The sequence below is a fragment of the Macaca nemestrina genome, chromosome 1 (genome assembly GCF_043159975.1).
Source record: "Macaca nemestrina isolate mMacNem1 chromosome 1, mMacNem.hap1, whole genome shotgun sequence".
NCBI classification, from domain to species: Eukaryota; Metazoa; Chordata; class Mammalia; order Primates; family Cercopithecidae; genus Macaca; species Macaca nemestrina.
The window spans coordinates 103,645,548-103,672,377 of NC_092125.1; the positions used below are offsets into that span (position 1 = coordinate 103,645,548).

Genomic DNA, 26,830 nt, shown 5'->3' on the forward strand with positions numbered 1-26,830 from the left:
CTGCACTCCAGCCTGGGCAACAGAGACTCCTCAAAAAAAAAAAAAAAGGCTGGGTGCGGTGGCCCACACCTGTAATTCCAGTACTTTGGGAGGCCCAGGCGGGCGGATCATGAGGTCAGGAGATTGAGACCATCCTGGCTAACACAGTGAAACCCCGTCTTTACTAAAAATACAAAAAATTAGCTAGGCAAGGTGGCAGGCACCTGTAGTCCCAGCTACTCGGGAGGCTGAGGCAGGAGAATGGCATGAACCCAGGAGGCGGAGCTTGCAGTGAGCCAAGATCGCGCCACTGTACTCCAGCCTGGGCGACAGAGCAAGACTCCGTCTCAAAAAAAAAAAAAAAAAAGAGGCCTCGTGCAGTGGCTCCCACCTATAATCCCAGCACTTTAGGAGGCTGAGGCCAGCGGATCGCAATGGCAGGAGTTCGAGACCAGCCTGACCAATGTGGTGAAACCCCGTCCCTACTAAAACTATACAAAAATTAGCCAGGCGTGGTGGCGGGAGTCTGTAATCCCAGCTACTCAGGAGGCTGAGGCAGGAGAATTGCTTGAACCTGGGAGGCAGAGATTGCAGTGAACCGAGATTGCGCCATTGCACTCCAGCCTGGGTGACAGAGCAAGAGACTGTCTCAAAAAAAAAAAAAAAGAAACCCATTTGGCCTGCTTTTCCTTCAGAGCTGGTAGGAGGGTACACTGGAGGAACTAGAGTAAGGGATATTGGAGCAGGTGCTGATAGAACGCCAATCACCCTCCTGCAATGCAGAGCTGTGGGAGCTGCATTGTGGCCACAGTAACTTCCACCCTTCCTTGACAGCCCAGGGCCTGGGATGGGCAGTGTTTCTCATCTTGGGTGGAGCTGGGACTCGAAACCTACCCACTTCTCTGGGATGGGTTCCTTTATATGGCACTAGGGAAGGGGGCTTGTAGCTCCCTATACAGACCTGCTTTAAGGATACTGGGTAGGCAGAGACCTGGGGCAGAAACAGACAGCTGGAGTGAGTGGTCTGAGTGTAGGAGGAGGACCTGGAGATGAATGCCTTTGGGAGGTCTGGGTTACTTCTACTCCCTGAACAGGACCTGAGGCCTCACAGCAAAGGCATCTTGACTACAAAGGGTTTCAAGATCTGGGGAGGGTCTGTGTAAGCACATGAACACCTGGAAGATGAGGAAAGGGATGGCTTGTTCTAGGCTGTTAGGTGAAACCCTCCCAACCCCAAGAATAGAAAAGGCACTCACTGGCCAGTTGAAGTGGTTCATATCTGTAATCCCAGCACTTTGGGAGGCAGGAGGATGGCTTCAGCCCAGAAGCTGAACAGCCTGGGTGACATATTGAGAACTCATCTCTACGGAAACAAACAAACAAACAAAAAAACCAAACCCTAAAAAGCACAAAAAACAAAAACCCCAAAATTAGCCAGGCATGATGGTGTATGCCTATAGTCCCAGCAACTCTGGAGGCTGAGGTGGAATCACTTGAGCCCCGGATGTTGAGCCCGCAGTGAGCTGAGATTGTGTTGCCGCATTACAGACTGGGCAACGGAGGGAGATCCTCTCAAAAAAAAAGAAAAGGCACACATCCCCCAAACCTGGAATGATAGACACTAACCTCCCAGGGCCTTTATATTCTCTGTGCAACACAAGCTCTACCAGACCCTTGCTCCTCTGAGCTCACTCCCACGGTTTTGCCTATGAGGTGGGTAAGACTCTGTTCTGAGCGGCAGGGTCTAGGTGAGGTTACACCATTGGTGAGGACAAGGACTATTTGGCGTAACTGCCAAGAACCATTGTTCGCCGAAGGTCATGATGAAGGGGTGGGTAGAAGTCCATCCTTGCAGAACATGAGGAATCCCAGAAGCGACGGCTGCTGCTTCCTATCTTCTCTGATTCCTCCCATCCAAGAAAGTAGCCAAGACACATGACAGGAATTAAAGTTTATTCTTGGAAAAACCCAAGTCCCATCCTCCCCCCATTGTCTAAGAAGGTTCTTCTAGGAGGCCCCACCCCTCCAAATGGTCGTTTCTCTTTTCTGACCCCAGCTTCCACCAATGCCATTAAGATGCCGCTACTTGGGTGAGGGGCTCCTCCAGATACTGCACCAAAGCCTGGGCCTGCAGAGGGAGAACAGAAATCAGTCCTGCACATGGCCTGGCACTAGGGACCCCAAATCCAGGTCTGCTCCCAGTGCCATAGGGAGCAACCAGCCCCCAAGCCCCACCTGCTCTTGGGAGCTGGCCCACACCAGAAATGGACTGAATAGACATGAGGACTCTAGAAACAGAGTCCCGGTGGGATTGGACACAGTGCGGGAGCACAAAGGCTGGGCCCAGGGCTGTGGAGGGATGGGCACATACACACCTTGGCCTTGAGCATTCCAAAGCCCACGGTCTCCTTGGCATACATACACAGCAGAAGGTTGGCCACTCGGGTGATGGCTACACGGCCCTCCTGGTGGGGGTGATATGATGGGATGTGATGTTCTGCTTGGCACCATTAGCACCCTCCCTCCCCAAAGGCTTCTCTGGCCCCAAAGAGACTATATCTTCCTCCCATGCCCTGGGCACAGCAGGAGGTTCAGCAGAAAAGCTTTTGGCCACAGTCCTGAACATGGGGTTCTGAGCCCAGGTTCCAGCCTCAGTACAGTCACCTACTAACCATGTTACTCTGGGAAACTCAGTCTCTCAGAAACTCAGTTTTTCTTTCTGTAATCCCTACTTCATCCCAGTTGGTGAGGGTGCTAATACCATGAAATTTCCTATCTGCCCACAGTTGTCCAAATGAGTGATGTTATTACTATGAGCTCACCCCACAGACACTGAGAGGGACACAGGAGCAGTAACTCAACTGATATTTCTTCTCTTTTCTCATGGTAATGTTTTTCAAATTGCAGGTTTGACCCCACAGTTAGGAAATAAGAAGGTTGATCAGCATTAAAAAAGAAAAAAGAAAAAATGAAGTATATTACATGTAGTAGGAAAAGTATTGTTTCATGACTTTTGTTTTAGTGGGTATATGTGTGTGTTGAGCTGTGACTTAAAATGTCTTTCTTAAAAAATTATTTCCTATTTATTTATTTATTTTTAAAAAAAGTTTTTGGGCCGGGCGCGGTGGCTCAAGCCTGTAATCCCAGCACTTTGGGAGGCCGAGGCGGGCGGATCACAAGGTCAGGAGATCGAGACCACAGTGAAACCCCGTCTCTACTAAAAATACAAAAAATTAGCCAGGCGCGGTGGCGGGCGCCTGTAGTCCCAGCTACTCAGGAGGCTGAGGCAGGAGAATGGCGGGAACCCGGGAGGCGGAGCTTGCAGTGAGCCGAGATCGCGCCACTGCACTCCAGCCTGGGCAACAGCGTGAGACTCCGTCTCAAAAAAAAAAAAAAAAAAAGTTTTTGTAGAGATGAGGTCTTGTTAGGTCACCAAGGCTGGTCTCAAACTCCTGGCCTCAAGTATCCTCCAGCCTCAGTCTGTGTTGGGATTACAGGAGTGAGACACTGCGCTCAGCCTTAAAATGTATTTGTTTTTTGTTTGTTTGTTTTGTTTTTTTTTTTGAGATGGAGTCTCGCTCTGTTGCCCAGGCTGGAGTGCAATGGCGTGATCTCAGCTCACTGCAACCTCCACCTCCTGGGTTCAAGTGATTCTCCTGCCTCAGTTTCCTTAGTGGCTGGGATTACAGGCACATGCCACCATGCCTGACTAATTTTTTGTATTTTTAGTAGAGACAGGGTTTCACCATGTTGGCCAGGCTGGTCTTGAACACCTGACCTCATGATCCGCCCGCCTCAGCCTCCCAAAGTGCTGGGATTACAGGCATGAGCCACAGTGCCGGCCCTTTAAAATATATTTCTTATGGCTGGGTTGTGGTCAAAACGTTTGAAAGCTATTTCCTTATAGCACCAGCTCTAGGCATCCAGTAGGAGTCTTATGTTGAACTAAAAATGGCATTGGTTGTGCAGGGGGTAGGGGAGAGTAGGCAGTTGAGTTACTATGAAGATCCTTCCTGGAGAGTTCACCCTCTGGCCGATTTGAAAAAAACAAAAGTAAGTTCGGCAAACTTTTACTAGGTATTCATTGTATGCCAGGAACCAAGCACTGCACTCCCTGCCTCTCTGACCTCATCTCCTACTTAACCCTCCTCCATTCTCATGCAACTCCAGCCATACCAACCAACCCTGTTGATCCTTGAGCAGGCATAATTCTGCCTCAGGGCCTTGGTACTTGCTGTTCTGTCCAAAATATTCTTCCCTCAGATAGCCACATGGCTTGTCCCCCACCTTTCTTCACATCTTTGATCAAATATCACCTTTCCAGTGAGACTGTCCCTGACACATACGCCCAACAAACTCATACTCTTTAACTTCCCTGCTTTCTCTCCATTGCAATTTCAATACCTAATATATACTACATATTTTACTTATTTTAAAAAATGTGGCCGGGCACAGTGACTCACACCTGTAATCCCATCACTTTGGGAGGCCGAGGTGGGTGGATCACTTGAGCCAGGAGTTTGAGACCAGCCTGGGCAACATGGCAAAACCCAGTCTCTGCAAAAAATCCAAAACTTAGTGAGGTGTGGTGGTGCATGACTGTAGTCACAGCTACTCAGGAGGCTGGGGCAGCAGGATCACCTGAGCCCAGGGAGGTCGAGGCTGCAGTGAGCTGTGATCGCATCACTGTGTAAGATTTATTAGGTCTGGGGGTTTTGTCTTTCTGTTTGCTGTTTTTTTTTTCCCTAGTCCTGAGAACACTGCAAGGACCTAAATATTTGTTAACTGAACAGATACTAGGAAGTTCACAGTCTAATGGCGACTTCCCCTTTCTGGACTTCATTTTCCTTTCTTTGTAACCTTAAGGGGTTGGACTAGGGTCTGGAGACTGCCATGGTTCTGTGAGTCGGTGAAGCTGGGATGACAACACTTTGTGTTTGCACGTCATTCTACTGTTTATACCCATTATTTCATTTGACCTTCACAACAACCCACGAGGGGAGCGGGGAGAGGGAAATTGTCTTCTCCTTAGACATGAGGTAAGGAAGCTGAGAGAGGTTAAGCGACTTACCCAAGGTTCCACAACTGATAAGTGGATGGCTGAGACCAGAACCCAAGTCAGACCTCTCAGGTCCAGGGCTCCTTCCTCACCACCACTTGATGAATAGGGTCCTGCCTATTACAAATGCTGCTGCAGACCAACTCTTAGTAATCTTCCGGAGATCCTGTCCCTGCCCCTCCAACCATCCAGGATGGGGTCCAGGTCGCCCCCTTGGGATCCCCTTGGGGGACAGGGGAAGTCTGGCTCCCCTCTCCATACCATGCAGTCCATGAGGATGAATTTGAGATTGTCTTCATTAAATGCTTGGTTCCCGTTCCGGTCGTAGGCGGCCCAGATGTTACTGGCTATGGCAGCGGTGACCCGGGCGTCAGTGTCCCCGTAACCAGAGTAGGCCAGCAGTGATCCCTCGTTATTCAGCAGCCTGGTGAGGGGCGGGGAGGGATAACGATGTGCTCAGCGCGGGGAGTAAAACGTCTGGGTTTCCATCTCAAGTCCCGCCACGGGCACATCCAGCAAGGCTCTCGGCTGAGTGTGTCCCGGAACGTGCCCTAAGCACCCAGCACACCGGCCTCCCTTTTCGAGAGGTGACCTCCCGGCCGGTACCCCCAGCCACTGCCCCCTCTGACGCCTCCTCCCTTCCGGGCGATCCTTCCCCACCCCTCCCTCAGGGAGTCGCACGCCGCTCCACTGCAGCGCGCGCCGCTGGGATCCGTGGTCCGCACTCACAGGGTGCTCTGGACGCCTCCAGTGTTGGCTTGGCTTAGCACCTGGGTCAAAGCCTTGGGGCGCAGCATGCCTACCGCTCCTAACCCTGGGTTTTTGCACCCAGATCCTCCGAGATGCCTCCCGCGGGCCGCTGCCCGCTGCTTCCCGTAGTCCCGTTGGCCTGCTCCGGGATGCCCTGGGAGTTGTAGTTTCCTCGCCTGGCTATTGTGGTTCCGACTCAACACCGCCCCGCCGCGGGGGTCTCTGGGAATCGTAGTTCCTCGTGACCTCGCGAGGCACCATGGGAACTATAGTTCGCCTTTCCAGGCGGACCACGCGGTTGTGGGGGCGGAAAAGAGCGGGAGTGAAAGGACAGCTGCAGCGCTGGAAGGACATTTAACCCCTTCGGGGAGAAAGGAATCAACGTGTCCGCTTGGCAGTCCACGATTCAATAATTATACTACATCCTCATATTTGTCAGGCACGCCTTTGGTTACTTTCAAAACAGTTTTCTCCGTTATGCACAATTCTGTGCGATGAGGCGAGAGGTACTATTATTATCTTGAGGAAATCAAGGCTCTGAAAGGCCACGCAGCCAAAACCCAGCTCCCTGGAACCGTTCGCAACAGACCATTTAGGCCGCGACCCTCGGGGCTATAGGGTCAGTCCTAGAGCTGAGATCCTAAGTGGACGTGCTTGGTGGGAAAACCCAACCTCCAAGTCGGGAAAGGCCCCTGGCCTGGAAGGGACTTGGGGCTTCCAAGAAAAGACCAAGTTATCACAGGGAACGGAGATAAAGCGGCGACACACAAAGTCCTTTGTCCCGGAGCAGAGTTAGCCGCGGAGGGGGCGGGGAGGCTTTGGGCCGGAGGGGACGGCGGCACGGCTCGGTCGGGCAGCGTTGGGCCGCGGTCTCCCGGGGAGTTCGCCCTCGCCCCCGCAGTGAAGGGCACGTCCCTTCCCCCGCCCAGAGCCTCCCCAGGAGCCCCCGCTTGGCGAGACCCTGGCCGGATTCCGGACCTGGGGCTTGGCCCTGGGCGGACCCCGCTGCAGTGGCCCCCCCGGTCCGCCCGGGGCGCTGTGGCTGCGGCTGGTCTGGAGGGGGCGGTGAAGCCTCAGGGAGGGGAGGGGAGTGGAGGGGAGGGGAGGGGAGGGGAGAGGTGGAGAGAGGGGAGTGTTGGAGGCGCAGGAGCCGAGCCGGGCCGGCCGGGCGGGCGGGGAGGAGGAGGAGCCGGGCGGGCTGGCGGGCGGCCGGGTGGCGGCGGCGGCATGGCGGAGCCGAGCGGGGCCGAGACGAGGCCCCCTATTCGGGTCACCGTCAAGACCCCTAAGGACAAGGAGGAAATTGTGATCTGCGATCGAGCCTCGGTCAAGGAGGTAGTACAGCAGGCGGGAGGCGGGGGGAGCGCGGAGGAGGGGTCTGCGAAGAGATGGGGGCCTCCCTGACGGTCTGGCGTCCTGGAGGGCCCCGGAGAGGAGAGCGGGGGCCAGCTGGGACTCCGAGGAGCTGAAGGGAAGGAGAGTCGGGTAGGGGGCGCCCTGCGAGGGGAGATCTTGGGGAGCGTGGCGCGTGTTGGGGGGCGGGTTTTGCCTTGTGGCCTGGGCTGGGGGCGTGGTGGAGAGTGAGGAGGGGACACCTTGCACCAGGAAGGGGGAAGGACCCTGGGTTTGAGGGGAGTGTGCCGGAGTGGGGGCCCAGGGAAGGTGCTAACCGAGAGAACGGGCCGGGGGCAGGCGGAGAGCGCCGGCGCCTACTCTGTACCTCAGAGAACGCCCAGTGTTCTCTGAGCAACGGGGCTGTCGGGGGAGGATTTCCCTGTGCCCAGATCCTTCCCACTCTTTGAAATCGACGTGGTTACATTTGGTTCTCAGCTCTTCTGAGATTTACACGGTGTGCAGTAGGTGCTCAATAAAATCTTGTTGAATGAGGGACTGTTGCCTGTGCTTGCCACCCACTGTGGCCGCTCCATAATTTCACATAGGCGGGGCTTAAGATAGGCCATCTGGTTGGAAGAGAGGGATCTGGAAGCTGCCTCTGCTTAACAAGTGCACTGTTTCTACTTAAAGTGTGTGTTGTGTTTTGTTTTGTGTTGTGTTTTGGAGGGGCTGGTAGAATTTGGGAAGTCTAACTCCATCCTTGCTCCCTCCCTAACCACATAGAATTACTAAATTTCAGAATTTAAATACTGTACTGTTCCCTGCAAAGCTGAATTTGAAAATGGCTATCATTGAGAGACTGTATGTTTAGTTAAGAGCCTGGACTTCGGTGTCAAGACCTGAGTTCTGGTCTGCCTGTGGCAAGTTACCTTACCTCACTGATCCTCAGTTTTCTCATCTTTAAAATGGAGATAAGGCTGGGCGTGGTGGCTCACACCTGTAATCCCAGCACTTTGAAGAGTTGTTGTTGGGTGGATCCCCTGAGGTCAGGAGTTCAAGACCAGCCTGACTAACATGTTGAAACCCCATCCCTACTAGAAATACAATTAGCCAGGCATGGTGGTGTGTGCCTGTAGACCCAGACACTCGGGAGGCTGAAGCAGGAGAATCACTTGAACCCAGGAGACAGAGGTTGCAGTGAGCCGAGATTGTGCCACTGCACTCCAGCCTGGGCTACAGAGCCAGACTCCATCTCAAGATAAAAGTAATAATAAAATAAAATGAAGATGATAATTACTATACTATATCTTTAACTCGTGAATAGATAGTGCTCAACAACTGACATCTATTTGTTGTAGTTGTTACGAGAATGCTGGGAATAGAGAGGAGAGAAAATTGGGTCTCAGAAGGCTGAAAGTCCAAGGCTGTTGAAGGAGTTGGGGTGGGGGGAGGCTGCCCTGCCTCACAGAGAACTAGTTGGAGGGACTGAAGCTGGGAGGCAGATGGCAGCAAGAGCTTTCTCAGGTGGGAGACTCTGGGATGGAGCTGAGAGAAGAGCCTCTCACTGGTTCATCTCCTTTGTTAAGAAAGGAGATGCTTATTGCAGCTGGAGGAATGGCATCGAGACTACAGAAAGGACTTCCCATGACTAGAGATGAGAGTAAGAGAGTACAGAAGCTGTTGAAGAAGAGTCAGGGTCCCTGGTAGGGGGAGTCCAGGCAGCCTCCACAGTGACCTCTGCCTCTTGATCACAGTTCAAAGAGGAAATCTCCCGGAGGTTTAAGGCTCAGCAGGATCAGCTGGTCCTGATCTTCGCAGGCAAGATCCTCAAGGATGGGGACACACTGAACCAGCACGGAATCAAGGACGGGCTCACTGTCCATCTGGTCATCAAGACCCCTCAGAAGTAAGTTCAGGAGCAGAGCAGATCCAGCTTCTGATTGGGCCTCCCCATTTAATACTTTCTCACTCATTGCTAGACCGTACCCAGAGGGCCTAAGCTGAGGCCCAGGCAGGTAGCTCCTGGATGAATATGATCTCCTCTCTAGGGGAAGGGAACCTGATTTACCACTCCCAGAATGCCCTGAAGACAGATAATACTAGCTCCTTTCTCCCTCTGCTGGTTTACTGACTGCCCTCCAGCCATCACCCCACTCCAGCCTCAGGGCTGCTAGGAGGGGGCTTGAGTTAAAATAGTAGTCCCACGGCAAGCACAGAGATTGTCGAGGTACCTTCCCTCTTCTAGTGCTCACTCCAACAGGATTCTCCTTTCTCTGTCCTCAGGGCTCAAGATCCAGCTGCTGCCACTGCTTCTTCCCCCTCCACACCTGACCCTGCCTCAGCACCCTCCACCACGCCTGCTTCACCCGCCACCCCTGCCCAGCCCTCCACCTCTGGCAGTGCCTCTTCAGATGCTGGCAGTGGAAGCCGGAGGAGCAGTGGTGGGGGGCCCTCTCCAGGGGCTGGGGAGGGACCCCCCAGTGCTACTGCGTCCATACTCTGTAAGCCCTCAGAGAGGAGAGCACACTCTTGTTTGGGGTTGGAGAGTTGGGGAAAGCCAAGAGGAGGAAGAAACAGGAGTTCCTGATCCTGGTCTGGTGGGATAGGGGACCTCATGACGTAGAGTTCCAGACATTGATACTTGATTCAAGTTGGGGAAGAAACTAGTCTGAGGAGTTCTCAGAGGTGGGGATCATGGCTAAGGGTTATGAGTGAGGGCAGAAATGGGGTTGGGGATGTGGGGAACCCTAGGTAGAGAATGGAAGACTGTGAGTCTGGGGAAAAGTTAGATCCAGCAGTAGCCAGATGGGCCACTCATTCAACAGACCATTGCTGGTTGCCTTCTCTCTGCTCAGTTCTATGTTTGGTGCAGCCTCAGCCTTCAGAGAGGCCTCAGTCTAGTAGGCTCACATTTTTTTGCCAGCAGTGGATCAGGGCTGGGCTGTGGGAATGATTGGAAGAGGAACATGTGAGAAGCATTTGGGGCCTGTCCTGGAGATCCAAATTCAGTGGCTCTGGCTAAGTGAGGACAGGGATCTTGTGGCAGACTGTGACCCTGCCCCCCTCCCACAGCTGGCTTTGGGGGCATCCTGGGGCTGGGCAGCCTGGGCCTGGGCTCTGCCAACTTCATGGAGCTGCAGCAGCAGATGCAGAGGCAGCTGATGTCCAATCCTGAGATGCTGTCGCAGATCATGGAGAACCCCCTGGTCCAGGATATGATGTCTAACCCTGACCTGATGCGTCACATGATCATGGCCAACCCCCAGATGCAGCAGCTGATGGAGCGGAACCCTGAGATCAGCCACATGCTCAACAACCCTGAACTCATGAGGCAGGTGAGTATGAGAGGGCTAGAGAGCTGGAGGACGCTGGTGCCCAGCCATGCCCTGCCCAGCCTTTCCATACATTGATTTGTTCATTCATGTATTCAGCAGTTTTGAACACTGGAGGTACAGGGATGAAAAGACAGGCCTAGCTCTTCAGGAATTCCAGGTGTCAAAGGGAAGTGGGACAAGTAAACCAGCAATTAGAATACAATGTGGTCAGTGCTATCATAAGGATAATCACGGAATCCTCTAGGGGCATAGAGAAGAGCTCCTGGCCCTACCCTGAGGCTTAGAGGAGGCCTTAAGAGATGTCACCAAGCTGAGACCCAAAGGAGGAAGACGAACCGGGGGAAAAAAGAGAAGAGCATTCAGGGCCAAGGGACAGCAAATATAAAGGCCTGGGAGTGAAAGATAGTAGGTTGTTTGGGGAGCACTGTGGCTGGGCAGGGCCCAGTTGGGAAAGGAGACTGTTGTGATGTTGCTCTTTGGGAGTTCCAGCTCATGGTCCACTCTACCAGAGGATCAGAGTAGATGATCTTCCCAGCAGGGCTGTGGACACCAGTGTTGGACTCACCAGAAGATAACTTATGTAAGGTCAAGGACTTGTGAGTGTTTTGTTCACTGTCTAGAACAGTGCCTGGTGCATAGTAGTCACGCAGTAAATTTTTATTGAATGAATGAATTACAGGACAAGAGATCAGAGTTCTAGGAAGCTGGGCATATCAGTTATAAAGGTGTCTTAGAAAAGGCAAGTGTGGAGCAGATTTGGGAAGGAGAGGAAATGTATTCCAAGTTGAATGCGAACAAGTAGTTACACTCATTTTTCTGTGATGAACTCCCCTGGGGTTGACATAGCCACCCCTTATTGAGATTGTGCCATTGACTCCATAGAAGAAAGCCCCCATCCTCAGTGTTTCTCAAGGTTCAGGCAGGCCAAAGACTTGGAGGTGGGAATTAGAGGGTGTCAGTAGCTTTATTCCAGCCTGAATCCTTTCCTTCCCCAACTTGGAGTCATTTACCAGGAATCACAGTATGGTCTTGGACAGACCGACCAACCTAGCTTTGAACACTGTCTTCACCACTCAGTGACTGTGTGTCCCAGGGCAGCAAGTCAGTTAACATCTCTGAGCCTGTTTGCTCATCTGCAAAATAGGGACAGAAATAACCACCTGAGATGGTTATTTTGGAGATTATATGACTTGAAGTCTGTAAACTACTTGGCCCTGTGCCCATATACAGTAGGTGCTCAGTAGATGTTAATTTTCTCTTCTGCTTCCTTCCCTTTCTTTCTGTGTCCCTTCTGACTCAGTTTCCTTGTGCATCCTGACACTTCTTTGGACACTCTGAGCCTAAGGGAGGGAAGCTGCTGCCCTCACTTCAGCTGGGATCATTGTCCTCCGCTAGAAAAAGCCAACCAAAATACCCACAGGGAGGCAGGCCTGGAGCCAAGATTACAGTAGAGGAAGGAAGTCCAGTTTATTCTACTTTCTGTCACTGTGGGGCAGTTCCTGGGCCCTGGTCCTGATCCTGACACAGACCCACTTCCTCAAGGCCCACCCTTTTCCTAGGTTGGTGCTCCCCTGGTTCTGGGGCCCATCTTGTCTCTCTCCCTTGATCAGACAATGGAGCTTGCTCGGAATCCAGCCATGATGCAAGAAATGATGCGGAACCAGGATCGGGCCCTGAGCAACCTTGAGAGCATCCCTGGAGGATATAATGCCCTCCGCCGCATGTACACGGACATCCAGGAGCCCATGTTCAGTGCTGCCCGGGAACAGGTGGGATCAAGGGCCAGGGTAGTGGGTCGGGCTGTCTGGGCTCAATATTCCCTACCCCTACCCCAGGCAAACCTGGGTCTGCTCTTCTTTCTTTCCCCAGTTCCCTGAGGGGTGGGCCTTGGCTTGAAGGCAGTTCTCAACAGTGCATATCCGGGGATGGTCCAATTTGGCATGGACAAAAGATAAGCAGAGGTCCTTGTGGAAGTGGGTGAGGCATAGCATCCATCCAAGGAACTTGACATCCTTCTGACAAACTTCTTGTACCAGGGGCTCAAAGGCCAGGTGGCAGGCCTGAAGTCAGACGCCAGCCCTGATACAACATGTCTCAAGTATGGTCCATGGATCACCTGCATCAGAATCACCTGGGGAGCTTGTTGATAATGAGAATCCTGGTCCCCACCTTTGAGCTGCTTATTGAATCAATTTCTAGGGTTGGGTCCCAGGATTATACATTTTTAAAAATGCTTTATGAATCCTATTCAAGTACATACACACACAAAAATAGATAAAAATATAGCATTCTTTTTTTAACAATCAGTGTTGCCCTAACATGTTGCCATATATAATTTCAGGGCCCTTTGGTTTTTTTTTTTTTTTTTTTTTTGAGACGGAGTCTTGCTCTGTTGCCCAGGCTGGAATGCAGTGGCACAATCTCAGCTCACTGTAACCTCTGCTTCCCGGGTTCAAGCAATTCTGCCTCAGCCTCCCTGGTAACTAGGACTACAGGTACATGCCACCACGCCCAGCTAACTTTTTGTGTTTTTAGTAGAGATGGGGTTTCACCGTGTTAGCCAGGGTGGTCTCGATCCCCTGACCTTGTGATCCGCCCACCTCGGCCTCCCAAAGTGCTGAGATTACAGGCGTGAGCCACAGCGCCTGGCCATGGTTCTTTTTAAAAATTTAATTTTACATGAAACACATTCTATGTTTGTATGTTTGAAAATTCAAAAGTTGGCCGGGTGCGGTGGCTCACGCCTGTAATCCCAGCACTTTGGGAGGCCGACGGCGGATCACGTAGTCAGGAGATCAAGACCATCCTGGCTAACACAGTGAAACCCCGTCTCTACTAAAAATACAAAAAATTAGCTGGGCATGATGGTACGCGCTTGTAGTCTCAGCTACTTGAGAGGCTGAGGCAGGAGAATTGCTTGAACCGGGAGGCAGAGGTTGCAGTGAGCTAAGATCGTGCCACTGCACTCCAGTCTGGGCGACAGAGCGAGACTCCGTCTCAAAAAGAAAATTTGAAAGTTACACAAAGTAAACAAAACAGTATTCTTAAAAAGTATGGAAAAGTATATAGGCCAAAAAAAGGTTTACAGAAGGGATCCCTCTGTTTCCATCTCCCAGCCAGCTCTTTTCTACCTCAGTGGTAGCTAATGTTAGTATTTTGTTTATTTTCCTAGACATATTTAATATTTGCAAATAAGACATAGGTAGAGTTGTAGCCTTTACAAACCCCTCTCCTATTCTTTTTCTCTCCAGAGGTAACTACTATGCTGAAGTTGAAATTGGGGTTTATCATTGTGATTCTTTCATTACCTACGTATATGTCTATAAACATCTATATATTGTCATATTTTTAAATATGAGGTGGTACCTTGCTGGTCTTATTATTATTATTATTATCATCTTTTTTTTTTTTTTTTTTTTTTGAGACGGAGTCTCGCTCTGCCGCCCAGGCTGGAGTGCAGTGGCCGGATCTCAGCTCACTGCAAGCTCCGCCTCCCGGGTTTACGCCATTCTCCGGCCTCAGCCTCCCGAGTAGCTGGGACTACAGGCACCCGCCACCACGCCCGGCTAGTTTTTTTTGTATTTTTAGTAGAGACGGGGTTTCACTGTGTTAGCCAGGATGGTCTCGATCTCCTGACCTCGTGATCCGCCCATCTCGGCCTCCCAAAGTGCTGGGATTACAGGCTTGAGCCACCGCGCCCGGATTTTTTTTTTTTTTTTGAGACAGAGTCTCGCTCTCTTGCCCAAGCTGGAGTGCAGTGGCGCGATCTTGGCTCACTGCAAGCTCCGCCTCCTGGGTTCACGCCATTCTCCTGCCTCAGCCTCCCGAGTAGCTGGGACTACGGGCGCCCGCCACCGCGCCCGGCTCATTTTTTGTATTTTTAGTAGAGACGGGGTTTCACCGTGGTCTCGATCTCCTGACCTTGTGATCCGCCCGCCTCGGCCTCCCAAAGTGCTGGGATTACAGGCATGAGCCACCGCGCCCGGCATAAGTTTTGTATTTTTTAGTAGAGATGGGGTTTCACCATATTGGCCAGGCTGGCCTCCAACTCCTGACCTTGTGATCCACCTGCCTCGGCTACCAAAGTGCTGGATTACAGGTGTGAGCCACTGCACTTGGCCGCTTTTTTTTTTTTTTTTTTAATACAACCTTTAAAAATGTTTTTTGTTTCTGTTGTGTTTTGTTTTGTTTTGTTTTTGAGACGGAGTCTCGCTCTGTCGCCCGGGCTGGAGTGCAGTGGCGCAATCTCGGCTCACTGCAAGCTCCGCCTCCCGGGTTCCTGCCATTCTCCTGCCTCAGCCTCCCGAGTAGCTGGGACTACAGGCACCCGCCACCTCACCCGGCTCATTTTTTTGTATTTTTTTAGTAGAGATGGGGTTTCACCATGTTAGCCAGGATGGTCTCGATCTCCTGACCTCGTGATCCACCCGTCTCGGCCTCCCAAAGTGCTGGGATTACAGGCTTGAGCCACCGCGCCTGGCCTGTTTTGTTTTTTTGAGACGAAGTTTCACTCGTTGCCCAGGCTAGAGTGCAATGGCGTGATCTCTGCTCATTGCAACCTCCGCCTCCTGGGTTCAAGTGATTCTCCTGCCTCAGCCTCCCGAGTAGCTGGGACTACAGGCGCCCACCACCATGCCCAGCTAATTTGTTTTGTATTATTAGTAGAGATGGGGTTTCACCATGTTGGCCAGGCTGGTCTTGAACTCCTGACCTCAGGTGATCCACCCACCTCAGCCTCCCAAAGTGCTGGGATTACAGGCGTGAGCCACCGTGCCTGGCCTAAAACTGAGAAACTTTAAAAATATTTAATTCATTTAAAAATGACAATTTATTACAAGTTGGTGGGGCACAGTGGCTCATGCCTGTAATCCCAGCATTTTGGGAGACTGAGGCAGGTGCATCACCTGAGGTCAAAAGTTTGAGACCAGGCTGGCCAACATGGCAAAACCCCATCTCTACTAAAAATACAAAACTTAGCCAGGCGTGGTGGTGGGTGCCCGTTGTCCCAGCTTCTCAGGAGGCTGAGGCAGGAGAATCGCTTGAACCCTGGAGGCAGAGGTTGCAGTGAGCCGAGATTGTGCCATTGCACTCCATCCTGAGCAACAGAGCAAGACTCAGTCTCAAAAAAAAAAAAAAAATTTATTACAAGTTAACATAAATACCATTATTTTGAAAAATAACTTTATTTTCCAAAACAAAACTTTAGAGGAAAGTGTGGCCTTGTTTTACATTTTTACAGTTCTCTTTGATATCTGGCTTACTACAAGACAGCTGGTTCTCAGATCTGCATTCAGTTTGCAATGTCACATGTCTTGTAGACTTTGGAAAACTCCACTGTATCCTCATGAGAGAATAAGAGTGAAAAAGGCAAATTCATGTCTTAGAATTATGAAAACAGTTTTAACACTTGCAGGGGTCCCAGGACCACACTTTGAGAACCGTTGTTTTAGAGGAGTTTTATAGGCATTAGAATAAATGTGTCAGGCACATAGTAGGTGCTCAATAAATGACGGTTGTTACCACTGTGGGTAGTTCAGGAAAAGAGATTTCGTCCTTAGAGTGTACCAGGAAGAATAAAGCAGAGCCCAGAACAAGGTGGGGTGGGGTGAGGTGCTAGGCAAGTATGAGAACAGGAAATCTGAAACAGGGACAGAGGCTGAAACCATGGTGTATGAACCCTGGCCTGTGAGCTCTGTTATCTGAACAGGCATCCGGTGAGGTGAGGGAAACAGCTCAAGAGTAGGAGAATCCTTGGTCAGCCCCAGTCCCCATGACCCACTTTGAATAAACAGGAAAAGCAGCTCAATATGAAACCCTGTGGTAGAGAGGAGCTGAGGTAGGACCACCTGGGAACTCAGGAGAGGGAGCGACTGAGCATTTAGACCATGAGAAAGGCTGACTAGGGAAAACTGAGTCTGGGACTCCCTCAGTCAGAGCTCTGTGCTAGGTGCTGGAGGGGAGGCGGTTCCAGTGTTGCCTTTAGGCAGCATACCTTCCCATGGGGTATGGACCTGAGATATCCTGGGGAGCACAGTGAGGAACCTGGTAGGGTGAGGTGGATCAGAAGTAAACTGAGGCTTGTTCAGCTGAAGCAGCCAGTGTGTAGAAGTAGGTTTTGGAGCAGGAGGGGAAAATCTAGAGAGGGCATATCTTGCCGGATGTGTGTTCCGCTAGGGGCCACCACTGTGGTGTGCCTGGGTGGACAGAGAATGCCAGGTAGGGGACCTGGGGAGTGAGGGAAAGGTTCTGGGGAGTTAGGATTAGTCCAAGGAGACTGGGGAAAGGGAAGGTCGGGGTTCCAGTAGAGAGCCAGATTTGACAGCCCATTCCCGTTAAGCCAGTAGTTACTTATTGAGCACCTACTTGTGTCGGGGCTGGGGGTGCACAAGCAAATCTGACATTGTCTCTGCCCCTTGAGGTACAGGAACACAAATATTTGGCTACATAATGGGAAAAGTATGTGTAAAGTGCAGTGGGTTACATAGGAGACGTTTAGAGACCAAATATTGAAAGCCACAATGGGGAATGGGAAATTTTCAATTATCTGAGAGGTTCAGTTATGCAGTCACTAGCATCAGCTAGCTCCCACCCTGTGGAGCAAGGAAGGAGCTATCCATTGTGGGGCAAAGAACTGAACTGAGGAATTCCAAGGTCTTGGATCTCTCTCCCTTTTCTGGGGAAGGGGAGGCTATTAAGTAAGAGGAGAGAATGGGCCTAGCCCTTGTCCCTGATTTGTTTCAGTCCTTAACCCAAAACCTTTCCCTCCTCCCAGTTTGGCAACAATCCCTTCTCTTCCCTGGCCGGGAACTCCGACAGCTCATCCTCCCAGCCTCTGCGGACTGAGAATCGAGAGCCCCTCCCTAACCCCTGGAGCCCCTCGCCCCCCACCTCCCAGGCCCCCGGGTCCGGTGGGGAGGGCACCGGAGGATCGGGGACCAGCCAGGTGCACCCGACAGTCTCGAACCCCTTTGGGATCAATGCGGCTAGCCTGGGGTCAGGTATGTCCTAGGATGGAAGGAGCTTAGTGGGGTCACCAGGGCAGCCCCTCTGCCCCAGGACTGAATGGGTTTCATACTGCTCCAGGATTTTGAAGACAGAGGTGAGACTATCAAGGCCACAGAGGGGGCTCTGCCGTCTGGGACAGTGGCCGGGTGAGGGCTGGTTCTGGCCATGTCCTGATATCCCTGGGAGTGACCTAAGTAATGGCTCACGAGTAAACCAGGCCCCACTTCCTAAGCTCCATGAGCACCTCTGGTATTATCCAGTGTATAAGGGTCAGACTGCTGTGGGGAGAGGGGGCTGGAGAGGAGAGGCAGATGTGACGCTGAGGGAAAGGGATGTGCAGGGCTTGCCATGTACAGAAGAACAGGTTATGCACTGCACAACCCTAGAGGATGCTCCGTTTATCTGGACTATGACTGTACACATGGCCTGGGGATGTCTTCAGCAGATGACCTAATTTCTCTGCACTCTGGGGGATATCTTGATTGGGAAAGTTCCTTCCCTCTGTGTGTTTTAGTTTCCTTATTTGTAAAACAAGGACTGGAACTTGATCCATTATTTTATTATTATTACTACTATTTTTTTTTTGAGATGGAGTCTCGCTCTGTCACCCAGGCTGGAATGCAGTGGTGCTTTCTCAGCTCACTGCAAGCTCTGCCTCCCAGGTTCAAGTGTTGCTCCTGCCTCACCCTCCCAAGCAGCTGGGGACTACAGGCATGTGCCACTACGCCCGGCTAATTTTTTGTATTTTTAGTAGAGACAGGGTTTCACCATGTTAGCCAGGATGGTCTCGGTCTCCTGACCTTGTGACCAGCCCGCCTCGGCCTCCCAAAGTGCTGGGATTACAGGCGTGAGCCACCGCACCTGGCCTTCATCCATGATTCTAAAATAGTGCTCCTGCATCCTGGAAGGGTCTTCATCTCCAGGATAAGGAAGGACCCAATGGGAGAGGCTGCAGCCCTCCTGCCCCAGCTCCAGCCAGACTATTAACAAACTTGGTTTCTGAGTGAGATTTGGTGTGAGGAAAGGGTCTCTGCTGCTAAGACAAGTTTGGTCTAGATGATATTTAATCATTTCTTTCCAAATCGGACATAATTTGAGCTTATGGCAGGAACAGTCCAGAGGGGCATAAATCAGACCCAGTTCCTAGCTGGCTTGCCCTTATCAAGTAAATGGAAAAGGGGCCAGGCCAAAGCAGGGCAAGATGACCTTGGACTTGGTAGAAACTTGGACTCATGCCCCAATCCTAGGGTGCCCACTGGACCATTGCTTTTCTGAGTTTTGTAGTCATTCGGTGTCTGAAGTAAGGTAGATTGAAGTGAGGCCTTTGGTTTCCATCTAGACCCTTCCTCTCCTGTTTTCTTTTTTTCCCCCTTGTCCTAGGGATGTTCAATAGCCCAGAAATGCAAGCCCTCCTCCAGCAGATCTCTGAGAACCCCCAGCTGATGCAGAATGTGATCTCAGCACCCTACATGCGCAGCATGATGCAGACGCTTGCCCAGAACCCCGACTTTGCTGCTCAGGTATCAAACCAGCATGAGGAGAGTGTTGTTGGGGAGAGAGTTTCTCTTGGCTGGGGGCAGTTTCTTGTGGTCAAAACACTGTGGAGCCGGACTGCCTGGGTTTGCATCCCAAGCTCTGCTACTTCCCAGCTATGTGAGCTAAGCAAGTTATTTAGCCTCCCAGTTTCTTCATCTGTAAGATGATAATAAGAATAGTTCCTACCTCCTATAGTTGTGAGGATTAAATGAGTTAATACACGTTAAGTGCTTAGAACACGGCGTGTAACAGAGTAAGCTCTGTGTACCTGGAAATGTTAGCTGTCCTCATCATGAGACCCAGGGCTGAGCAGCCTGACTCCTCCTACTCTTCATTGCCCAGAGCATAGTTCCATTTCCTCTCACTGTCCCACTTAGGCCTTCAGGATTCTTTGAGATCCCTGGAGAAGCTGGCCAGATTTCCTGCAGTGGTAGGGGGTGCCGAGGGAGTCTGAGACTGTGGGGAAATTCTTAGGGTGAAAAGGCCCAGGTTTCCCCCTGCTACCTTCACCCTGGCAGATGATGGTGAATGTGCCGCTCTTCGCGGGGAATCCCCAACTGCAGGAGCAGCTCCGCCTGCAGCTCCCAGTCTTCCTGCAGCAGGTGAGTGAGGAGCCTAGATGGGTGGAGGTTGAGGGCAAGGGGTAGTCCCTGAAGCCCAATGGGTGGAAATGAAGTTGGGGCAGAGCTTGACTCTGGACTCCTAGTTGAGGTTGTCTCCTATTTCCTGCCACCTCTTGATGCCTTTCTCTGCTTATTTCCCACCAGATGCAGAACCCAGAGTCACTCTCCATCCTTACCAATCCCCGAGCCATGCAGGCATTGCTGCAGATCCAGCAGGGACTACAGACCTTGCAGACCGAGGCCCCTGGGCTGGTACCCAGGTGAGGGTAGGGTGGTAGGAGGGCAGCAAGGTTCTGGCAACTTCTCCCCTTCAACTCTTCTCTCTGCCACTCTCTCAGCATCCTTTTTGTCTCTGAGGGTCTGTTTTCCTGTTTCTTCCAACTGCTTTTCCTTCTGGATCTTAACATTCTCATCACTTTCTTGGATGCCATCTCCTACCTCTTGGTCTCTCTTGCCTACAGCCTTGGCTCCTTTGGGATGTCCCGGACCCCAGCACCCTCAGCCGGCAGCAATGCTGGGTCTACGCCCGAGGCGCCCACTTCCTCGCCAGCCACGCCAGCCACATCTTCTCCAACAGGGGCTTCCAGTGCCCAGCAGCAGCTCATGCAGCAGATGATCCAGCTTTTGGCTGGAAGTGGAAACTCACAGGTACATGAGGCAGTGGGGGCAGGTGCTGGGAGCACCACTTTGATCCTGGGAGGTTTCAAGGGAAGCAATAGAATGGAGGCAGTAGGGCAAGCTTGGGAGTCAGGTCGTGTTCTGCCACTTACTAGCCTTGGGCAGGTTACTGATCCTCCCTGAGTTCAGTTTGTGCAGATGTGAAATAGAGATGAGAAGAGTAATGGTACTTACCTTGCACTACGTACCGTTCTAAATGCTTTAGATTTCAGAGCTCATTTACGACTCATTTACCGCATTCCTCACAACAGCTTCATGAGAAAGATATTATTATTATTTCTGTGTTAAAGATGGGGAAAACTAAGGCCCAGAAAGGTTAAGTGGTTTACTCACTTACATAGCTAGTAGATAATGAAGCCAAGACTCAAACCCGGGCATTCCACCTCCAGAATTTGCACTATACCATTTCTGCTTATATCAAAGGATCCTTTTGATAATTAAAGCAGCCCCCATCTCCGAGACTCTGGGAAGGGGGATTCTGCGAGGTGAAGTAACCAAAGCCCTGGGAAAGTCAAGGCCAGGGGCTGGCAGGAGGGGCAGGGATGACCTACCTTGAGTGAGCCTCTTAACCTTTCTCTGACCTCTGTGACTCATCTGGAAAAGCCATTCCACCAAAATGTATGTTTATACAGCTTTGTGCAAGGCATGAGAGAGCTAGGCTAGGTAGTATCCAGTCCAGGTGCAACCCAAGTTAAATTCTGTGGACTGGCCGGGCGCAGTGGCTCACGCCTGTAATCCCAGCACTTTGGGAGGCTGAGGCAGGCAGATCATGAGGTCAGGAGATTGAGACCATTCTGACTAATGTGGTGAAACCCCATCTCCACTGAAAAATTAAAAAAAAAAAAATTAGCCAGATGTGGTGGTAGGCATGTGTAGTCCCAGCTACTCAGGAGGCTGAGGCAGGAGAATGGTGTGAACCCAGGAGGTGGAGCTTGCAGTGAGCCAAGATCGCACCACTGCACTCCAGCCTGGGCAACAGAGCGAGACTCCATCTCAAAAACAAAAAAAGATTCTGTGGACTGTGATGAGAAGCAACAAGGAGCACTGGAAAGGGCTTTCTTTTTTTTGAGGTGGAGTTTTGCTCTTGTTGCCCAGGCTGGAGTGCAGTGGTGAAACCTCTGCCTCCCGGGTTCAAGTGATTCTCCTAGCATTACAGGCATGCGCTACCACACCCGTCTAATTTTTTGTATTGTTAGTAGAGATGGGGTTTCACCATGTTGTCCAGGCTGGTCTTGAACTCCTGACCTTAGGTGATCTGCCTGCCTCGGGCTCCCAAAGTGCTGGGATTACAGGAGTAAGCAACTGCACCTGGCCAGAAAGGGTTTTTATACTGCAAGTCAGGGGGCCTTAGTGACGGACTTGCTCTGTGACCCCAGGTAAGTTCTGTCTTTCTCTGGATCAAACATTGTTCCTTTCAACACCAGGTGGACAGTGCTTGCTGGACTCTTTCTAGCTATAGGAGTCTTTTGTTCATAATCAAGGCTCGTGCTTCCCAGACACCCCTTGAGCAGACATTTACAGAAGATATTTAGACGAATGACAAGAATGAAAAGCCAGGCTAGCCAGGCAGTGGCTCACTTCTGTAATCCCAGCAATTTGGGAGGCCAAGGCAGGCAGATCACCTGAGGTCAGAAGTTCGAGACCAGCCTGACCAATATGGAGAAACCCCATCTCTACTAAAAATACAAAATTAGCTGGGTGTCTTGGCGCATGCATATCATCCCAGCTACTCAAGAGGTTGAGGCAGGAGAATCACTTGAACCTGGGAGGCAGAGGTTGCAGTGAGCCGAGATCGTGCCATTGCACTCCAGCCTGGGTAACAAGAGCGAAACTCCATCTCAAAAAAAAAAAAAAAAGCCAGGCCAGGAGTGTGACTCATGCCTGTAATCCCAATGCTTTGGGAGGCCGAGGCAGGAGGACTGCTTGAGGCCAGGAGTTCGAGACCAGCCTGGGCAATGCAGGGAGACCGAGTCTGTAAAAATTTTTTTCTTTTTAAAAAAAGCCTAGTGCAGGCTGGGCATGGTGGCTGACGCCTGTAATCCCAACACTTTGGGAGGCCAAGGCGGGTGGATCACTTGAGGTCAGGAGTTCAAAACCCACCTGGCCAACATGATGAAACCCCGTCTCTACTAAAAATACAAAAATTAGCCGGGCTTGGTGGCATGTGCCTGTAATCCCAGCTATTCGGGAGGCTGAGGTAGGAGAATCGCTTCAACCTGGGAGGCAGATCATGCCACTGCACTCCAGCCTGGGCGACAGAGCAAGACTCCGTGTCAAAAACAAACAAACAAAAAAAAGACCTGGTGCGGTGGCTCATGCCTGTGATCCTAGCATTTAGAGAGGCCAAGGCAGGAGGATCACTTGAGACCAGCCTGGGCAACATAGCAAGACCCTTTCTCTACTAAAAAAAATTTTTTCTTTATTTTTTATTTTATTTTTATTTTTTTGAGATGGAGTCTCACTCTGTCCCCCATGCTGGAGTGAACCTCCGCCTCCCGGGTTCAAGTGATTCTCCTGCCTCAGCCTCTTGAGTAGCTGGGACTGTAGGCTCCTGTCACCACGCCCAACTAATTTTTGTATATTTAGTCTCAGGGTATTGCCATGTTGGCCAGTCTGGTCTCGAACTCCTGATCTCAGGTGATCCACCTGCCTGAGCCTCCCAAAGTGCTGTGATTACAGGCATGAGGCACCACGCACACGCACTTTTTTTTTTTTTTTTTTTTTTAAGACGTACTCTGTCGTCCAGGCTGGAGTGCAGTGGTGCAATTTCAGCTCACTGCAACCTCTGCCTCCCGGGTTCAAGCAATTCTTCTACCTCAGCCTTTCAAGTAGCTGGGACTACAGGCATGCACCACCACACCTGGGTAATTTTTTGTGTTTTTGGTAGACAGGAGGTTTCACCATGTTGGTCAGGCTGGTCTTTTTTTTTTTTTTGAGACGGAGTCTTGCTCTGTCACCCAGGCTGGAGTGCAGTGGCTGGATCTCAGCTCACTGCAAGCTCCGCCTCCCAGGTTCACGCCATTCTCCTGCCTCAGCCTCCCGAGTAGCTGGGACTACAGGCGCCTGACACCTCGTCCGGCTAGTTTTTTGTATTTTTTAGTAGAGACGGGGTTTCACCATGTTAGCCAGGATGGTCTCGATCTCCTGACCTCATGATCCGCCCGTCTCGGCCTCCCAAAGTGCTGGGATTACAGGCTTGAGCCACCGCGCCCAGCCCAGGCTGGTCTTGAACTCCTGACCTCAGGCAAACTGCCAGTCTTGGCCTCCCAAAGTGCTGGGATTATAGGCATAAGTCACTGTGCCCAGCCAAAAAAAATTTTTTTTAAATTAGCTGGGCATGGTGGTACACACCTGTAGCCCCAGCTACTCAGGAGGCTCAGATAAGAGGATCACTTGAGCCCAGCAGATAAAGGCTGCAGTGAGCTATGATTCTGCCACTATTTTCCAGCCTGGGTGCAAGACCCTGTCTCATAAAAAAAGGAAATACTTCTCCTTTATAGATAACTATTGATCAGTGAAACAAAATTAAATAGCATCTTAACTGGGACCCTTCTTAGCCTTTCATATGGCTGTATGTGTGATGACTATTAGGAGGGGACTTGGAGGTCATGCTTAGTATGCATCTTATTTGACCACAGAGTATTTGGCTTTTGGAGTGCCTGTTAACATCTCTAGTGTTACGGCCGGGCATGGTGGCTCACGCCTGTAATCCCAGCACTTTGGGAGGCCGAGGCGGGCGGATCACAAGGTCAGGAGATCGAGACCACGGTGAAACCCCGTCTCTACTAAAAATTACAAAAAATTAGCCGGGCGCGTTTGTGGGCGCCTGTAGTCCCAGCTACTCGGGAGGCTGAGGCAGGAGAATGGCGTGAACCCGGGAGGCGGAGCTTGCAGTGAGCCGAGATCGCGCCGCTGCACTCCAGCCTGGGCTGGGCGACAGAGCGAGACTCCGTCTCAAAAAAAAAAAAAAACATCTCCAGTGTTTACAGAAGGTAATGAGGAATATACACTGATCTAGGCCTATCAGTTAACTTGAAAATCTATAAAAAAGACATCCGCCTACCATATTATTATACTTTTATTTTATTTTATATTTTATTTTATTTTATTTTCGAGACTTAGTCTTGCTTTGTTGCCCAGGCTGGAGTGCAGTGGCGCTATCTCACCTCACTGCAAGCTCTGCCTCCCGGGTTCATGCCATTCTCCTGCCTCGGCCTCCTGAGTAGCTGGGACTATAGGCGCCCACCACCACGCCCGGTGAATTTTTTGTATTTTTAGTAGAGATGGGGTTTCACCGTGTTAGCCAGGATGGTCTCGATTTCCTGACCTCGTGATCCGCCCGCCTCAGCCTCCCAAAGTGCTGGGATTACAGGCGTGAGCCACCGTACCCAGCCATTACACAGTTATTTAGGACTTAGGACCTACGCTCCTGGGCCCCCATTTGCAGCTCATCTTCCCTGCCCTCCTGATTGACTCAGGATACTAGAGAAGACCTGCTGGTCTTAGAAACCCTTAATTCAAATAGGGCCTCCAAGATTCGTCCTGTGCCCACTTCACAAGGCCTGTTCCCTCCAGGTGCAGACTCCAGAAGTGAGATTTCAGCAGCAGCTGGAGCAGCTCAACTCCATGGGCTTCATCAATCGTGAGGCCAACCTGCAGGCCCTGATTGCCACAGGAGGGGACATCAACGCAGCTATCGAGAGACTGCTGGGCTCCCAGCTCTCCTAATCCCTCGGCCCATGCCTCCTGCCTCTCCCCTCCCTCGATGTCAGCGTTTGGTTCTTCTGTCAGCCCTTACCCTCTACAGCTTGTCATCCCTTCCGTCTTCTCCCTCATCCTCTCCAAACAGCAGGGTGACTTTAGAGGCATGGGCTCCAACCCCTTAGCTCTGTCTGAGAATTATGGTTTTACTGCTACATCTCTAACAGAATCTTCTCTCCTGGTCTCCTTGAGCAGTGCTACTTAAATAGTTTTCACAGTTTCATTGATTGACTCTACCTCCTTGCCCCACACCACCTTTTGCAATCTTTAAACTTTCAGTGGCTGTGCAGAGTCGAAGGAGGAACCAGCTGTCTGGTTTACTGGAACATAGTCTTCCATCTATACCACTAGGGTTTTGTCTTATGTTTACTTTTGGTAACTCTCTTCCTTCTTTTTCTCCCTACTCCCCACCCCTAGCCCAACCAATGCTAGAATTTCTTGCTCTGAAGGAGGAGCAGGTGAAACACGCGGTAATTTTCCTCCTCGGCCCCTATTCTGGTCACTTCATTCAGCACTTTTTCGTGGGCACTGTTGGGACTTCCAGGGTAAGGAGGAAGACGCTTGTTCTCTCTGTCTGAAGAGGGAGATGAGACAGCCCTCTGGACAGGAATTAACAAACCCTGGACCAGCCCAGTGGAAACTGGTGTGAAAGAGGAGGGAATGAGATTATTCGGAGGAAGGGAATAGGGGAGACAGCCTGAGTAAAAGGCTTGGAAGTTGGAATTGGGGAGCAGAAGCACTCATAGCTCTTTTAGGCAGAAGAATCCAGGCCCAAGCTGGCAGAAGAGACTTAGAGATGCTAATGGAATTTGAACTGAAGAAAGGAGCTCAATGAAGCTAAGCGCCATGCCCCACGAGGGGTCATATTGGCTTTATTTCCTCAAACACACGTGCTTATATGCACACACACACATTTCCATGGACCCAGGACTTGCTTTTGTCCCCAGGCACTAGTAATTTGAGACCCCCTCCAAAGACATGAAGGGGGTTGGGGTCTGTGTGAGTAGTGGGGGGGTGCGTGTGTATCCGCATGTGTCCTTACACTTTTAAGTTGTGTGGGAAGTGGATTCTTTGTTGGTTTCTGGTTCAGAGTGCTTTCCCACTACCAGAGACAAGTGGGTAAAAGGGTCAGTCCATTGCAGGAATACAGGAGAACTAGGTCCCTTGGGGCTCTGGATGCTGAGTAACCCAGAGGTAATGTGGGTATCCTTTTGGAAGCTGTCAGAGCTGTGACTAGCACCCTTATCACCCCTCACTGCCTTATGGGAATAGTAGAGGGTTTTTTTTCCTCCAGAGCCCCTGGCCTTTCAGTTCTTAACTATTTCCCTCCAGGCCAGAAAGTTTTCTTTGAGGAAGGAGAGGAGAGGGTGGCAATGATGCCTTTGATCTGGAATTGGACATTGCTCTGTCAGAGCACAGAAGAGGCTCATATCACCTCTTCCCTCTGCGACTTGGCCCAGCTGCTTGGAGGACCGACCCCATGGCTGAGAATATGACGGCAAGAGGAATAGAGTTTGCTCCAAGTGGGAAAGGTCCCAAGCAGTCCAGAGAAGATGTCTGTGTGGCTTTCCCTCCCTACCTCCCCCAGCTCCCACACTGGCCTTTGTAAATAAATGGCGTGGTCTTTGTTGTGAGAGTGTGTTTGCATTTGTTTTTTGAGGAAGAAGAAACTGGCTGAAGACAAATTCTTGGTTTTCCAGGGCAAGAATTGTGATCTAGAAGAATTTGAGGTTTGGTTCAGTTACTACAGATGTTAAGAAGTATTAAAA

General features: G+C 51.1%; 2 protein-coding genes across 2 annotated transcripts; one reads left to right on the plus strand and one right to left on the minus strand.

Annotated features, from left to right (window-relative positions):
- Positions 1-1,917: 1,917 nt before the first annotated feature.
- On the minus strand, positions 1,918-5,954 carry LOC105498031 (late endosomal/lysosomal adaptor, MAPK and MTOR activator 2). The gene is made up of 4 exons (XM_011769778.3): positions 5,768-5,954; positions 5,300-5,462; positions 2,355-2,444; positions 1,918-2,107 (listed from the first exon to the last, which is right to left on the minus strand). Exons 1-4 carry the CDS (start codon positions 5,833-5,835, stop codon positions 2,051-2,053), a joined length of 378 nt encoding a protein of 125 aa, XP_011768080.1. The 5' UTR covers positions 5,836-5,954; the 3' UTR covers positions 1,918-2,050.
- A 963-nt stretch (positions 5,955-6,917) lies between these two features.
- On the plus strand, positions 6,918-26,697 carry LOC105498030 (ubiquilin 4). Its single transcript, XM_011769777.3, has 11 exons — positions 6,918-7,123; positions 8,878-9,029; positions 9,407-9,624; positions 10,196-10,458; positions 12,069-12,227; positions 17,231-17,456; positions 18,844-18,983; positions 19,518-19,601; positions 19,767-19,882; positions 20,084-20,270; positions 24,876-26,697. Exons 1-11 carry the CDS (start codon positions 7,016-7,018, stop codon positions 25,026-25,028), a joined length of 1,806 nt encoding a protein of 601 aa, XP_011768079.1. The 5' UTR covers positions 6,918-7,015; the 3' UTR covers positions 25,029-26,697.
- The last annotated feature ends 133 nt before the right edge of the window (positions 26,698-26,830 follow it).

What these genes read in the sequence shown, in the direction of transcription:
- LOC105498031 (XM_011769778.3), bottom strand. Translation starts at nt 5,835, where the DNA reads ATGCTGCGCCCCAAGGCTTTGACCCAGGTGCTAAGCCAAGCCAACACT. An exon ending in GGAGGCGTCCAGAGCACCCT is followed by an intron (nt 5,463 to 5,767) that starts GTGAGTGCGGAC and finishes GCCCCTCACCAG; the next exon opens with GCTGCTGAATAACGAGGGAT. An exon ending in TCATCCTCATGGACTGCATG is followed by an intron (nt 2,445 to 5,299) that starts GTATGGAGAGGG and finishes CACCCCCACCAG; the next exon opens with GAGGGCCGTGTAGCCATCAC.
- LOC105498030 (XM_011769777.3), top strand. Translation starts at nt 7,016, where the DNA reads ATGGCGGAGCCGAGCGGGGCCGAGACGAGGCCCCCTATTCGGGTCACC. An exon ending in ACCCCGACTTTGCTGCTCAG is followed by an intron (nt 18,984 to 19,517) that starts GTATCAAACCAG and finishes TCACCCTGGCAG; the next exon opens with ATGATGGTGAATGTGCCGCT. An exon ending in GCCCCTGGGCTGGTACCCAG is followed by an intron (nt 19,883 to 20,083) that starts GTGAGGGTAGGG and finishes TCTTGCCTACAG; the next exon opens with CCTTGGCTCCTTTGGGATGT.